Consider the following 13,082-nt stretch of genomic DNA (forward strand, 5'->3'; position numbering starts at 1 on the left):
TTAGTATAGAGAGGCATCCGTTTTCCTGCCCAGTACTGCAGGTCTGGTTTGTAAATAGCCTGGAATATTGCATTAGCCCCAGAGGCACCATCCCTCCTGCCTTTGATGATACCTTTAGCAGTTTCTTGTTCGGACAGTTGATTAAATTAAATTTGTGTCTGTGGATAGTTGGGCCTATGGGTGGTTGTCCTTGTACTGGGATTGCCCATAGTGTATTCCCCCTTTAACAGATTGATCTGCTGCTGTGGTTGCCACTTGGGAGAGATTTGGTGCTGATGAAAGCTCTTTACAGGGAGGGGCTGAGTTATCTGACAACAACGATGTGAAATGTGCCTCTAAAAGTGTTGTGAGCACTGGTTCATATGCTGCTGAGAAAGTTTCTTAAGAAAAGCAACACAGCACTCTTCCCTGATGAAAATGTTCCCTAGGGACTGCTACTGCCGGTTTAGATTATTCACAGTTCACTAGAAAGTTCTCGAACTGGGTTGCTTGCTGTCTTGTAGCATTTTGGCCCAGAAGTAATCTGCATTTTTTCTGTTGTCTTCCCAGACCAACTTCTTGTATTCTTTTTGTGGGGCCCTTAGAGCACCTATGTTGCTTCTTGTTTTAATACTACCCCTTGGAAACAGACCTCAATGCCTAATTTAGTTTTTTCTTGGTCAGGAGACAGGCTACTGATTTCGTATTGGGTTTTTGACAGTGTCCTGGAGGCGCTGACAAGTTTGTCCTAGGTAGGCCATCCATACTGCACGTCATTTGCAAGTAGGTCAGTTGTAAAGATCCTTGATAAAGTTGTTTGTATTACCTGAACACAGTCGTGAGAAGTATCCAATCTTATCAATCAGTTTGTAAAAATCGACTTCATTTTGGACATTTAGGGCCAGATGTAGCAACATTTAGAATTGCGACCCGCAACCCCATAGGAGCACTGCCTGCTCTGAATTTTTTTTTGCAGTGCCATTCTCAATGGGGAATGGGTCCCATGCGGACCCCTTTCCTTTTTGCGAATGGGTTACCACCCATTTCAAAATGGTGCAAAATGCGATTGGTTTGCGACTGCGTTCGCGGTCACAAACCAATCCTGCATTGCACTGTGACTCGCAATTAGGAAGGGAAAATCCCTTCCTAATTGCGACTTGCAAACCCGTTTTGCGATTCGGTTACCAGGTTACTGAATGGCAAAGCGAGGTTTGTGCATTGCGATTTGCTTTTTGCACATCGCAAACAGCGAAATTCGCTGTTTGCGACGTGCAAAAAGCTTTCTACATCTGGCCCTTGGTGTCTAAATCCAGTCATTGGGAGACCATCAGACAAGTCCTGGGCTTGACAACCTCCAGATAGCACCCATGCACCTTAATGCAGCTAACTTGAATGCTGGAACATTAATAACTTCTCTGGGCCCCATAACCTCCTGAATCAGACACACTCCCACCTATAAAAGCTGCTAACATGCATGCTTGCACCGTAAAAACACTCTTGGCCCCCAGGACCTCTTGTACCAATTGCAACACCAGGGCCAGGTTGCAAGCTAGGTAACAGACATTAACATCAACTTCTTGGGACACTCCTAACAACCAGGAATATGTCGACAACTATTAATGCTTGATTCCAAAGACAGCTGTGTGGCTTTTTTATTTTTTATTTTAGGAAGCAGTCTGATAAAAAAGCTTTTTTCTCGCACACCTGCACTTCAACCGAGTGCAAAGGACAAGCCATGTGTCTTACAATACCTTAAACATCATTTATGTTCTTTCGGCTCTTATATCAGTTTTTAATCTTGTCCAGAGCCTATATTCTGTTTTATGAATATGAATTATTGTGTGTTCTTTTTTAAGACTTTAATGAAACCAAATAAATTCACTTACTAAATGATCACATACTTTATTTTTCAGTGTATTACGTGCAACCCCCAATAGAATTTCGTTTTACGAAAAAAGGAAAAAAGGCCCATATTTTTAACAAGAGGAGCACGGTCACTGGGCGGATTCACAAGGTTCTCTGTTATATAGCCAAACAGGGAGGTTACACTCAGTGCTTAAATAAAAACGTGCCGGTGCCCAAAGCCCTCCTCTTAAACACGCGGCTGCTGCAATTAAATGTGTGAACACGGAATACTGAGGCAGCGTAATCCTGAGGCCATCTCGGGCCTCTTTAATCCATTTACATCCCCTTCAGCTCACTCCTGAAGCTTTCTGCTTTCTCCCTTTGTGACTCTTTTTCGTTTGTCTCTTCCTCTGTCTTTCCCATATGTGTCTTTTGCTCGCAATAAATGCTTGAGGCAGAAAATTAAGCGCTAGCCCTAAAAAATAAGTGCCCGTGCTCTGCACCGGAAAAAAACAAGCACAAACTAAGCACTGGTTACACTCACCTATACCAGTGCTTAATTTGTGCTTGTTGTTTCAGGTGCTAAGCACAGGCACTTATTTTTGAGGGCCAGTGCTTATTCTTCGCCCCCAAGCATTTGCTGCAAGCAAAAGACACATATGGGAAAGACGGAGGAAGAGAAAAACGAAAAAGCATCACAAAGGTAGAAAGCAGAAAGCTGCAAGAGTGATCAAAAGGGGCAGGGAGTGGCTTTAAATGGATTGAAGAAGGGCGAGATGGCTTCAGGATTACGCTGCCTCAATGTTCTGTGTTCCCACATTTAATTGCAGTAGCCGCATTTTTAAGAGGAGAGCTTTGAGCACTGGCGCCTTGTTATTTTCAAATTAAGCACTGACCTATACGCATTTCACTAATTTGTGTTTAAGACTGCGCATATCTGTCACTACCTCAGCGCATTTCAAACATGAAATTTTGTTAAAACTCAATGATTTTAAAAGAAAATGTGAAGGATGGATAATGGAATGGAACAAAAAAATGATGAAGAAGCACTAACAAAAGCTTAATAGATTACAGTTTTAAGGTAAACATCCAAATGTTTTCTCGAGTTGGTTTGAATTAGCGAAAATGCATATTGGTTTTGCATGATACAATGTAAACCAGACTGTAGGTGCATGATAAAGCTTTGGGAATGGTTTCCACGACCAGAGTGGCCACCTTGTAGAGCACATTCGAGGGTTTAAAAACTGAAATATCTCTAATTACACGGAATAAGACCCGGCGTGCAAGTATCAAGAAGCAGATACTTTGTATGAAATTTCACATAACACATTTTTTAGAAAAGGAGGAGGAAGAAAAGATGGAAAAAATAGTGATAAAGGAAGAAAGCAGGAACATATATAAGCAGAGAATTTCTGGTGGTCGTTTAAAGCGGCATGAGGTGGAATCAAGAGAACGAGTTCTTGGTATTTTGCACCCCAACTTTTAATAGCATTGGCTGCAGGTTTGAGGGCTGAATTTTGGGCCTGATTGGTATCCTTTTACAAATTAAGCACTCCATCAATTACGTGATCTTTACCAATTGCTGGTTTTCTCTCCTGGGTTTTGAACATGAATATACGTCTAACAAGCCTCCTCAAGGGCACTGCAGAGATTATAATAAATAACAAGCATGAAAACATGTATTGAAGCAATTTGATTACCGAATTAGTAAGATATGGAACGCAGATACTCAATGAACTTTTCGAGTTACCTCATAAGTATTTCACAACAAAGCAACTCGAAAAACACCTTATTGTCGCTCAAAAATGAGATTTGTTTTGGGAATACACCTTTTTAGTGTTCAAGGCTAATTTCAAACTTTTATGTATTACACATATTTCTCACTATTTAAAAGTAATTATGAGAACAAACACATGTTCAGTATGGTCAATAAAGTGTCCTTAACAAAGCCCGTCTCTCAGGAGTGCTTCAAATTCACAAAAAATGAAAATGAACTAATCTAGTACTCATCATCCTCACTTTTGAAAATGGCAATCCTTCCAAAACAAAGGATATGTGTAAAACTGGAGCTTGTCTCTTCCTTACTCCAATTTAGGGAATTTAATCCTTGACCTTCTTGGCTCACTGAGCCACATCATTCTTCCAGCCTTCCAGCCATCCTCCCTTACTTCCAGTCCTTTGTCAGCAGTGGAATGTCACCTTGTCAGGGTCACCAAAATGGATTGTGGCAACTCAACAGACCATAATTATAGAGCTTGCTTCTCAGATAGACACTCTACTAACGAGTGGAAGGGACGTAACCATTTTATGAAGTACATAAATGGGAACCAGTGGATACGTTAACTAAGTTTTACCTTGGGAAGATTGATGCCAGACAGCATCACCAGACAGCCTGACAATGCAGCCACCATTGCCCAGTCTACTGCTTCTTCCTACTAGTTCCAAAGGTTCTTTCTCATAGAAAGTGTGCACTCAGGCTGCGCTCAGTTGTCTATTGCATCATCAATTTACATGATAACGGCACCTCTATGCATACACAACACGGCGCTATCAACTGCTGTCAGGCAGACAGGCAGATCTAACAAAAGCAAATACTACAAATGAAAAGCAGTTACAGTAAATAAAACAAAACAGTGAGACTCACCACAAGTCCATTTACGGGTAATGCTCAAGGAAAGAAAGTGCTGCACATACTACGCAAAATATTCATGTGGTCACATATGTAAAGTAAAATAATTACCAAGCAATGAGTGTGAACTAAAGCAATTAAATAAAATAACTGAAACACTGGGCACCTATCCACTGGCGTAACAAACCTTTAGGGGCCCCCCTGCAAATCATATGGAGCCCCCTTTTCCCTAACTCACTCAGGAGTTCTCAGGCCAGGGTACTGTGCTGAAGGGGCCCCCGGAGCTCAGGCCCCCCCCACACCTGCACTGTGGGGGCTGCGGGGGCCTTTGTTACACCTCTGCACCTATGATAAACACAAAATATGGCATAACTAACTCACACAAAAAAGAAATGTCCACTATTTATATAATTATTTAGAAATATAAAGGTTGCGCCTACCAAAACAGTACTTGAACTAAGAGTGTCTCAGTAGCTACTTACTGTAGTCCTAAAGAAAAGTAAATTGAATGCACAATGTAAAGGATGTACGAAGTATAGAAAGAAAACATGATCCTAGCTAAGTAGTCAAGTATCTCAGTGCTCGTGGTAAACAGCAATCAGTCCAGGAAAACTTTTTTCAAGTTTTATATCTTATGGTCAAAGGGTGCTAGAAGCACCACGTCAACATCGTCATGCCTAAGTGGAACGATCTTGGTACCAGTTGCGGCTGGCAACTGGGCAAAGTGGCAGGGGGAATAAAACAAATATATATATATATATATGTATTTTTTTTTTAACTTACCTTAATCGTACCGCCATACTGAAGCTCTCCACCGCACTCCAGGCACAGGTTCCCAGCCTGCCCTGCGGCCAATCATGTGCTGCTCAGAACAGCGTTATGATTGGCTGGAGCGCCCTGGCTGGGCGCTCCAAGACAGACTGGGAGCCTTGGCTTACTCTCTCCAACCTGACAAGAGCCGGCCAAACATACATGCGCACTGAGGGGAGTGCTCTGGGCACTCCCCTCACTGCCTGTCCCCCCCCATGGCCCACCCCTTTGAAAATAAAATGATAATTAACACTGTTTATTATCATTTTATTTTTAAAAGGTTTGCAGCTGCTAATGGCAGGGGGCGCGACGCTCCTCCACCATAGCGGAGGAGCCGCCCCTGCTTGATACTAAAGGAGATCTAAATAGGGATCTGAAACTCAGGGAAAATTAAAGAGAGTCTCACAGGCACAAATGGCACATACAGGTCTCACGCAAGATCTCTTTGAGTGCTACTGATGGGCCTGTGATCAGTTTATCACAGGCAATAGATAGAAGGTACTGTGCAAGGGTCATGGAGAGAGGGCTAACAAGGAGGAAGAAGAGAAATGTGAGCATAGAGAGTCAAAAGAGAACACTTTTTGCTGTTGAGGTATATTTATTCCATAATCTTCAAGTTGTTTTCACTCAGAGCTAACTGAAAAAAAATGCTGATGCCCTGATGTACAATCTAGAATATTTGTTATATTTATGGCTTGAGAAATTATTTATTTGTTTTTGAGAGCCAAAGAATGTGGCCACAGAAGGCAGCAGGGTAGTGTACATGGGAACAGAATATATAGCCAACATGTGAGTGTATAAGGACATTTGAGTATGTTTACAAATGAGCTAAGAAAAGAAAAACACAGATCACTTCCATCAAATCATTTGCTCTACTGCCTTCACCTTCCCTACAACTTTTCTTCCCTCTGTTGTTTATTATGAATAATTTTCTTTAAATCCAAATCAATCAGAAACCTGATTAAATCACCTTCCATATACTGTCAAATCCACGGAACAGAAAAAGGCCTATCAATCAACCCAAATCTCTGTTAAAAGTACACAGACACCCTCAACATAGCTTTAAAACGTTTGCTAAGGGCTTTTTCTAAGCATAGATGGTTTTAAGAAAGTAAGGCTCTCAATCCAATCAAGCCGGAATTCCTGGTTTGGGAGCCATTTGAAGGTTGCTCCCGAATTGGGAAATGCATTTTTTCAATAACAACATGACCCCAGATCATCAACACATTTTCCCAGATATAATGTGGCTTAATTACCTCATGGAAAAAACATGTCATTCTAAGATTCACACCCGATAAAGCAACATAAGACTTGTGGTATTATAGGGCTAATCCCCATTGTGGGCATAAAACCTAAAATTATGTGGTAATAAATAACCAATCAAAAACACACCTCACTGTATCTGTATTCACTGGGTGCAGCATTATAGTGGCACTCATAATGAGGACCATTTTCTTTATTTGACTACTACTATTACAACTTCTAATAATAATATTAAAACAATTTATAATGTGCATGGCTAGTTATTAATAAGGTTATTATCACTGGTTAAATCTCTTCAGCTCCTAATTGCAGGGTAGCAGGAGAGACTGCATCAAGAGGAAAGCTCGATTTTATGGAGAGCATCAGAGGCAATGCCAGATTTGGGTCAGAGTCAGATTTGAAACTCAGTAAAGAGACCTCAATCTCTATTAATTGCCAACACAAAAAAATACTTTACTAAAGGTAGATTTTCCATTTGAAAAACAGATTGAACAGTTAAATACAAGCGAGAGTGGACTGCATGAATAATAGCTGCACCACACAGTAAACTGAAACAAAACTGAAAAGTATCTAGCCACAAAATATTTTGAGAAATATAAGTAATACAAAGATGGCTAATTAACATTGGCTTCTAACTTAAAATGCATCCTGGTGGTAACTCATTACAAAGACAATTAGAGAAAAGAAATTGTGTTTGCTTATATATCTCACAACATGTTTAACCTGTCACCCTCTGATGCCAACAAAAGGTACATTGTTTCAAGTGTTGAACCTGGATATTCATTTTCTAAATGTGAAACAATCTCAAAATACCTACAATGAAGTGGGATCAACATTTAAACAAATACATTATCTGCTTCCTGAGAAAGTTGTCAGGCATACCCAGGGCATTGCTTTGATTGTAACAATGATGAACATGATTTAGCAAAATAGGGATTATCGGTACAAAATATAGACATAACATTCACAACACTCTTACTTTTGCCAGTGTGGTCAAGTGGGGCATACCAAAATAGACAACTGGTTTCTGCTTTAACAACATTTCAGCAAGAAAACACTACGGCCACTGAGTGCCTCAGCATTCAGCGTAATTCTATTTGACCTCTACAAAAATCATCTGATAACAGGACGTGCAATACCAAAAGGTTGTCTTATTAGTATCAGCCACATGTTGTTGCTAATATTGAACAGAAGTGTGAGGAGAAGACCAAGTTGCCAGACAGTAATCCTCAACCACATGCAGGGCCTATACCACTGACCATAACGTGGCCATCCACAGAATATTGGCTAGTGAATGAACATCTGACAGGCTATCCTCGGAATACTGGCAAGTAAATGAACACCTGACAAGGAGATACTGAATGAAATGTAGCCAATCCATCTACTCACAGAGAGAAAGAAGATGTCATATGGCCCTACCCAATAGACTGAGTGTGAATAAAGACTAAGGGCCTGATTTAGATCTCGACAAAAACGTTACTCCATCACAACGGATGACAGATACCCTGTCGTCCGAAATCTAAATACCATTGTTTTCTATCGTATTTAGATTTCGGTGGACAGGGATATCTGTCACCGTTTCAAGGGAGTAACCCCTCCCCTGAGACCTAAATCAAGCCCTAATGGCACGATTTACAGTTTGGCGAAGGAGGTTACTCTATCACAAACATGACGGATATCCTGTTCACCAGATTATTATCCCATAATAGCCTATGGAGATCTTAATACAGATAACTAGATACCTGTCACATTTGTGGCAGAGTAACCCATCCACCAAGCTCTAAATCAGACCCTAAATATTATTATACAGGTAGGAGATTCGTATCTATAACACAAAGACAGTTGTAAAGACATGTTCAAAGAAACACTACTGGCAAGCAAAGACTGAAAACGTCCTAAAAAAGGAGAGATTGAAATAAACGATAAAGACTCTCTTGTGACAACTAGTTAATGTCTTCTATGAGATGGCATATTAGGTCATATTAGGTCATCCTGCATTACTGTATGAACATGACATGGGCCTACGTAGCCCTTTTCATTGAAACCTCATGCTCTCCCCTTTCCGCTCACAGAATCAGATCTCTGGGTGCTTAAAAGTAGTTTTGTCCCAGCTTCAGAAGGGACAATACCTGGATAATGTATCACATATTGGCAACAGCCAGTTTCTTAAGAAAGGTAAATGTCTTGTGCTAATCCCAAAAAGTACCTCTACCGCCAACTTTTTGTTCTCCTTCTATAGCTTCATTAAGGGGGGGATTACAGGAAATGGAAAAAATTACCTAGAGAAAACCTGTGGACAGTAGATGTGTCAGGTAAGCTACCTACTAATCACCTGGATCCAAACAATAAGTCCTGAATGGCAAAGCTTTGCTTTGCAATGCATAAAGAAGCAAAGAGATCGAGGCAGAGACATCTCACTTGCTGCAAATCACGTGACAATCTTAAGACAAACCCTAACTTCCTTGAGGACTGAAAAGACATTACTGAATATACCTATTTCAAATTTCTAGGGTCCCTAATACTGAACACTGAAAGACTTAATATATTGGCTTTTGCTCATAATGCCATCTGAAAGGCAAACTTGGGTAGTGGCTCCAACTGTGCTCCCTGCATCCCATCTTTTGATAAAGACCACTGTTTCTGTACTGTCCAACTAAACCAGTAACTCCTGTTGAGCGAGTGAGAGGACATTTCTCAGGTTCCTCAAAACTGAAGACAACCTCTTCCTTTGGGATGTCACAGACAAACCTTGCTGAACTTGTATGAGGGGGGCTTACTACCACCAGAGTGACTCCCCATCTTCACAGCTCTAAAACAGGGATTTGATACTCCTGTGAACAAGAGGGACGACAGACAACAAGTTATTTCAGGAGTGACTAGGTTAGGGAGCATATCCAAAACACATTTACCCTGAGCAAATGCTGAACTGTTCCACGAGGTTTCAACGTTCCATTTTAAGGCAGAAGGTTTTGCGTTCCAGAAGAAGCATTTAGTTCAGTACATAAATTAACCCCGCTGAAAATCAGATATCATGATGGTGACATTTGCCATTCAACTGCATTCCTGGGCTCTGTATACTAAAATATAACATCACACTGTGAGACCGTGCAATTTGGCTGCATTAGCTCCACAGATCTGCTGCAGGAAAAAACAAGCATTTTCAATGCAACTGGTCTTGCATTTGTTCGAGTTAGAGCTATTAGCGTTGTAAAGCAAAAAAACACACAGCGCGATCGCTATGTAAAATGCAGCGCAATCGCGCTGCGTGGAAAATAAACAGATAAAGTAGTCCGGACTCCAGGCTGAAAACATCGAGCCTCATATGTTTTTGGTACTTTACCGGTGCTGTGTAGGTGGGCTAAACACCAGAAAAGGCATGACATATGCTTGCCTTTCACAAAAAGGCAAGCCCACAAACCAATGTAAGTGACTGACGTGACATGGGTGTGGTTTCAAGCCCAAAGAGAGATTACATAATGGACGGAGCACTTTGTGCTCGCCCATAGAAACTACATGCAAGGTGGATGGACATTTCTTAGGGACCTCATCCAACATAGTATAGCATCCGAAGTAGCCCACTTAACCTTGAAACCATGCCATCTCAGAGCATAAAAGGAAAACCACCATCAGTTAATTTCTTTATTTCAGCCTCAATTCAACAGTGCCATTTGCACTGATACTTTCATGTTGTCTAAGACGGTGGTAGATTGGGACGAAAGGCCAGCAATGGTTTCTGTCAATGAATACCCCTAGCTGTAATGGATAAAAAAAACATGCTGGGAATGCCAGCATTTGTTTATACTGCGTTTCATGTTTCAGAGTTGTGACCCAGTTTATGTGTAAGGACTGACACGGGAAGGATGGCCCTCTAGCCCTGATCCTTAAATACCGAATCTCTACACCTAGAATCCAGTGAATAAGACGTACTCACCCTACCAAATGTTACAAGAACGCAATGGAGTTTCCACATTATCTTAAGCTGACTCACACAGTGGTCTGCTACAGAAAATAAGAAAGCTGTACAATGTCGGTGAACTGCTAAGACAAATATTAGGCCATGCCTGTGGCAGAATGTTAGCTAAAAACAACATACTATTTTTGGCATTTTCCCATCAGTTAAATAGTCAAAGGATGTTGACATAATATGGCTTATTTTTGGCTAATGAATTGTACACTATAAAGCTAACAATGGGTGATGCAAGTCATTCCCCATCAATGTTGTCGTGGTAAGCAAATATTGTACATCCAAACGTTCTATTCTCTTGGTTCAGTTTTGCAGGATAAAATTATAGTTAATACAGATCGGTAAACACACTGAATTGCCTATATCATATTATATGACTTGTGAGCTAGCCAGCAAATGGTTATCAAAATAATGCAAAAAACAAGGTTTGTACAATAAATTATAGCAACACATTCAGTGATATGTAGTCATTTAAAACATAATCACACAAAAGCTACCAGCACCTAAAAGATACACAGTGGAAAATATCTGATTAATGCCATATGATGGGCAATGAACTTTCAGTTCACATGGGTTTTGGAGGGTTGTTCAGCCCTGCTGGCTATGCATGTCACTTGACCTGCAGATTTCACTACGAATAAGCATCAGAGAAACAAACAGTGACATTGCACGACTGGCCAATTATCTTCCTCCTTCTTTGCTCGACCCAAATACGAGAAAGATTTTGACATAGGAAGGAAAAATACTGAAAATGATGGCTAATGCGAATGTTTAAAGCATCTGTGCATGAACATAACGAAAGGCTTGCAGCAATAGTATTCATTCCTGACATTTACAGTCATATTCGGAGAGGAGTACGTAGCTAGGGCAGCACCAGACAGCTGAAAAACCTCGAGATATGTTACAAACCATCAAACATAAAGGAATTGCACTATTTAAGACGAAACAGTCTGGCTACGACTATAAACGATACAAATCCTTAATTTGCATGCATTTGTGTACTTGATATCTCATTCATGTGGATAATGCACGTGAAGGGATGCAATCACGCCCTCACTTCTCCAAATGAGATTCTGTGTGCATCGGTGCAGAAATCCACAGCGTTACCACATGACCTGGACTGTTTTTGTTTACACCACATTTCTGAATGGCACGTTTGAAAAGCCCTTTTCCCTCCTTTTATATTCCCGGGCAAACATAGAACTGGCCTTTTGATCTGCAAGGATGGTACCTTCCTGGGCATCCCCCTGAAGCAAAAGGTGTCACCTCTTCGAAGTGACGGAACATTTAACAGCTAAAGCTCAGCCGTGAACAAGCCTTTATAGCCGACCCTTAAAACACCTGCACATATGGAAGGCGCGAGCTTTTTAAACCTCCCCTGCTACGCAAGTGTCTGAAAATAGACCCAAGTGCCTTCTGATCGACAATTACAACGCTGTAATCAACAGTGTCTAAGCCATTAATTACGGCAGGCAGATCTAGACGCCGATAAAGTGCCTTTGGCACCCTCATATTTTTCACCCATCATTTTGGCTGCATGCACACATGTTTTCTTCCTGCCATATTTCTGGACAAATTATACACAAAACACCGTGCAAAGGCTTGGAAAACAGCCGGTCCACGGCCATTACCATCACTGCACTGTAGATGTGGTTAGTAACATTTTAGTAGTTGTTTAAAAACGCATTCAGTTTAGAAACTTACCCATTCTAGGACACGCAGAAACGCCAGGGGCTCCTTCACAGCTCGGAATGCCCCCGATCCTACCAGCTTTGGAGGGATGAAAAAAAAGAGAACACGTTGTCAGGTGATAGTTTTCCTTTTATGAAAGACATGTAAAACGTCACTTGTCAGAGGCAAAAGGCTCGAGCAAGCATACATCTTACCTGGTTAGGAATATCCATGCCTTTCTCAACCCCTCAAGTCCAAAACAAAGTAGTCCGGGGAGTGTAGCAAATGGCAGGGGGAGTAGCTGTCAGGAAAACTATTGATGGAGAAGGTGCAGATTGGTGTGCAACCGCTGCTGCCGCTGCCACCGCTGTTTCAGCACAGCTAGCCCAGGCAGAGAAACATACAAGCGCTGCCAGCTTCTGAATGAAAAACAAGCACAATTTCTCTTCAAAAAAAGCCAAGTGTAAGCTCAACCTTCAAAAAGAAAGAATGCTATAAATGTGACTATCTTTTTTTTTATTCAACATAAAATGTAGTTAATCATTTTTTTTATCCATGTAAATTAGATCAACATTACACATTGCAGATGACATACATAGATTTCAGATGTGTTAAAAAAAAAAGTGAATATTATTTTGATGAAATTATATGTGTAACATGTAATATGAAGGGCATAGTTTCAAATACGCTACCGGAGGGGCATTGCAGCCAGGTTTCCGTTATGTCGTGTGCCTTGGGCCCACATACTGTGTGGACACAGAAACATAGTTAGGGTAATGGTAACTGACCTGAGGGCACGTGCATCTGGCCCCTTTTATCTGCAAGGTCACTGACTGGTAAAGCCTGTAATGGATGGGTGTGGGGTGAGTGCCAAGGCCAGGCCTTTAGGAAGTGGGTGTTGATACAGTACTGGACTAAATA

At 41.1% G+C, this 13,082-nt stretch overlaps 1 protein-coding gene across 1 annotated transcript in view; it reads right to left on the reverse strand.

The window, feature by feature from the left end:
• Positions 1 to 12,597, reverse strand: part of SYNPR (synaptoporin) — a 926,755-nt gene extending 914,158 nt beyond the window's left edge. The window contains exons 1-2 of the mRNA XM_069206519.1: positions 12,377 to 12,597; positions 12,195 to 12,260 (exon numbers count right to left, since the gene is read on the reverse strand). Coding sequence (XP_069062620.1) covers positions 12,195 to 12,260; positions 12,377 to 12,394 — 84 coding nt within the window. The 5' untranslated portion in view covers positions 12,395 to 12,597. The remainder of the gene's footprint in view (positions 1 to 12,194; positions 12,261 to 12,376) is intronic.
• Positions 12,598 to 13,082: the final 485 nt, after the last annotated feature.

The sequence above is a fragment of the Pleurodeles waltl genome, chromosome 9, assembly GCF_031143425.1.
Source record: "Pleurodeles waltl isolate 20211129_DDA chromosome 9, aPleWal1.hap1.20221129, whole genome shotgun sequence".
Taxonomy (NCBI): Eukaryota; Metazoa; Chordata; class Amphibia; order Caudata; family Salamandridae; genus Pleurodeles; species Pleurodeles waltl.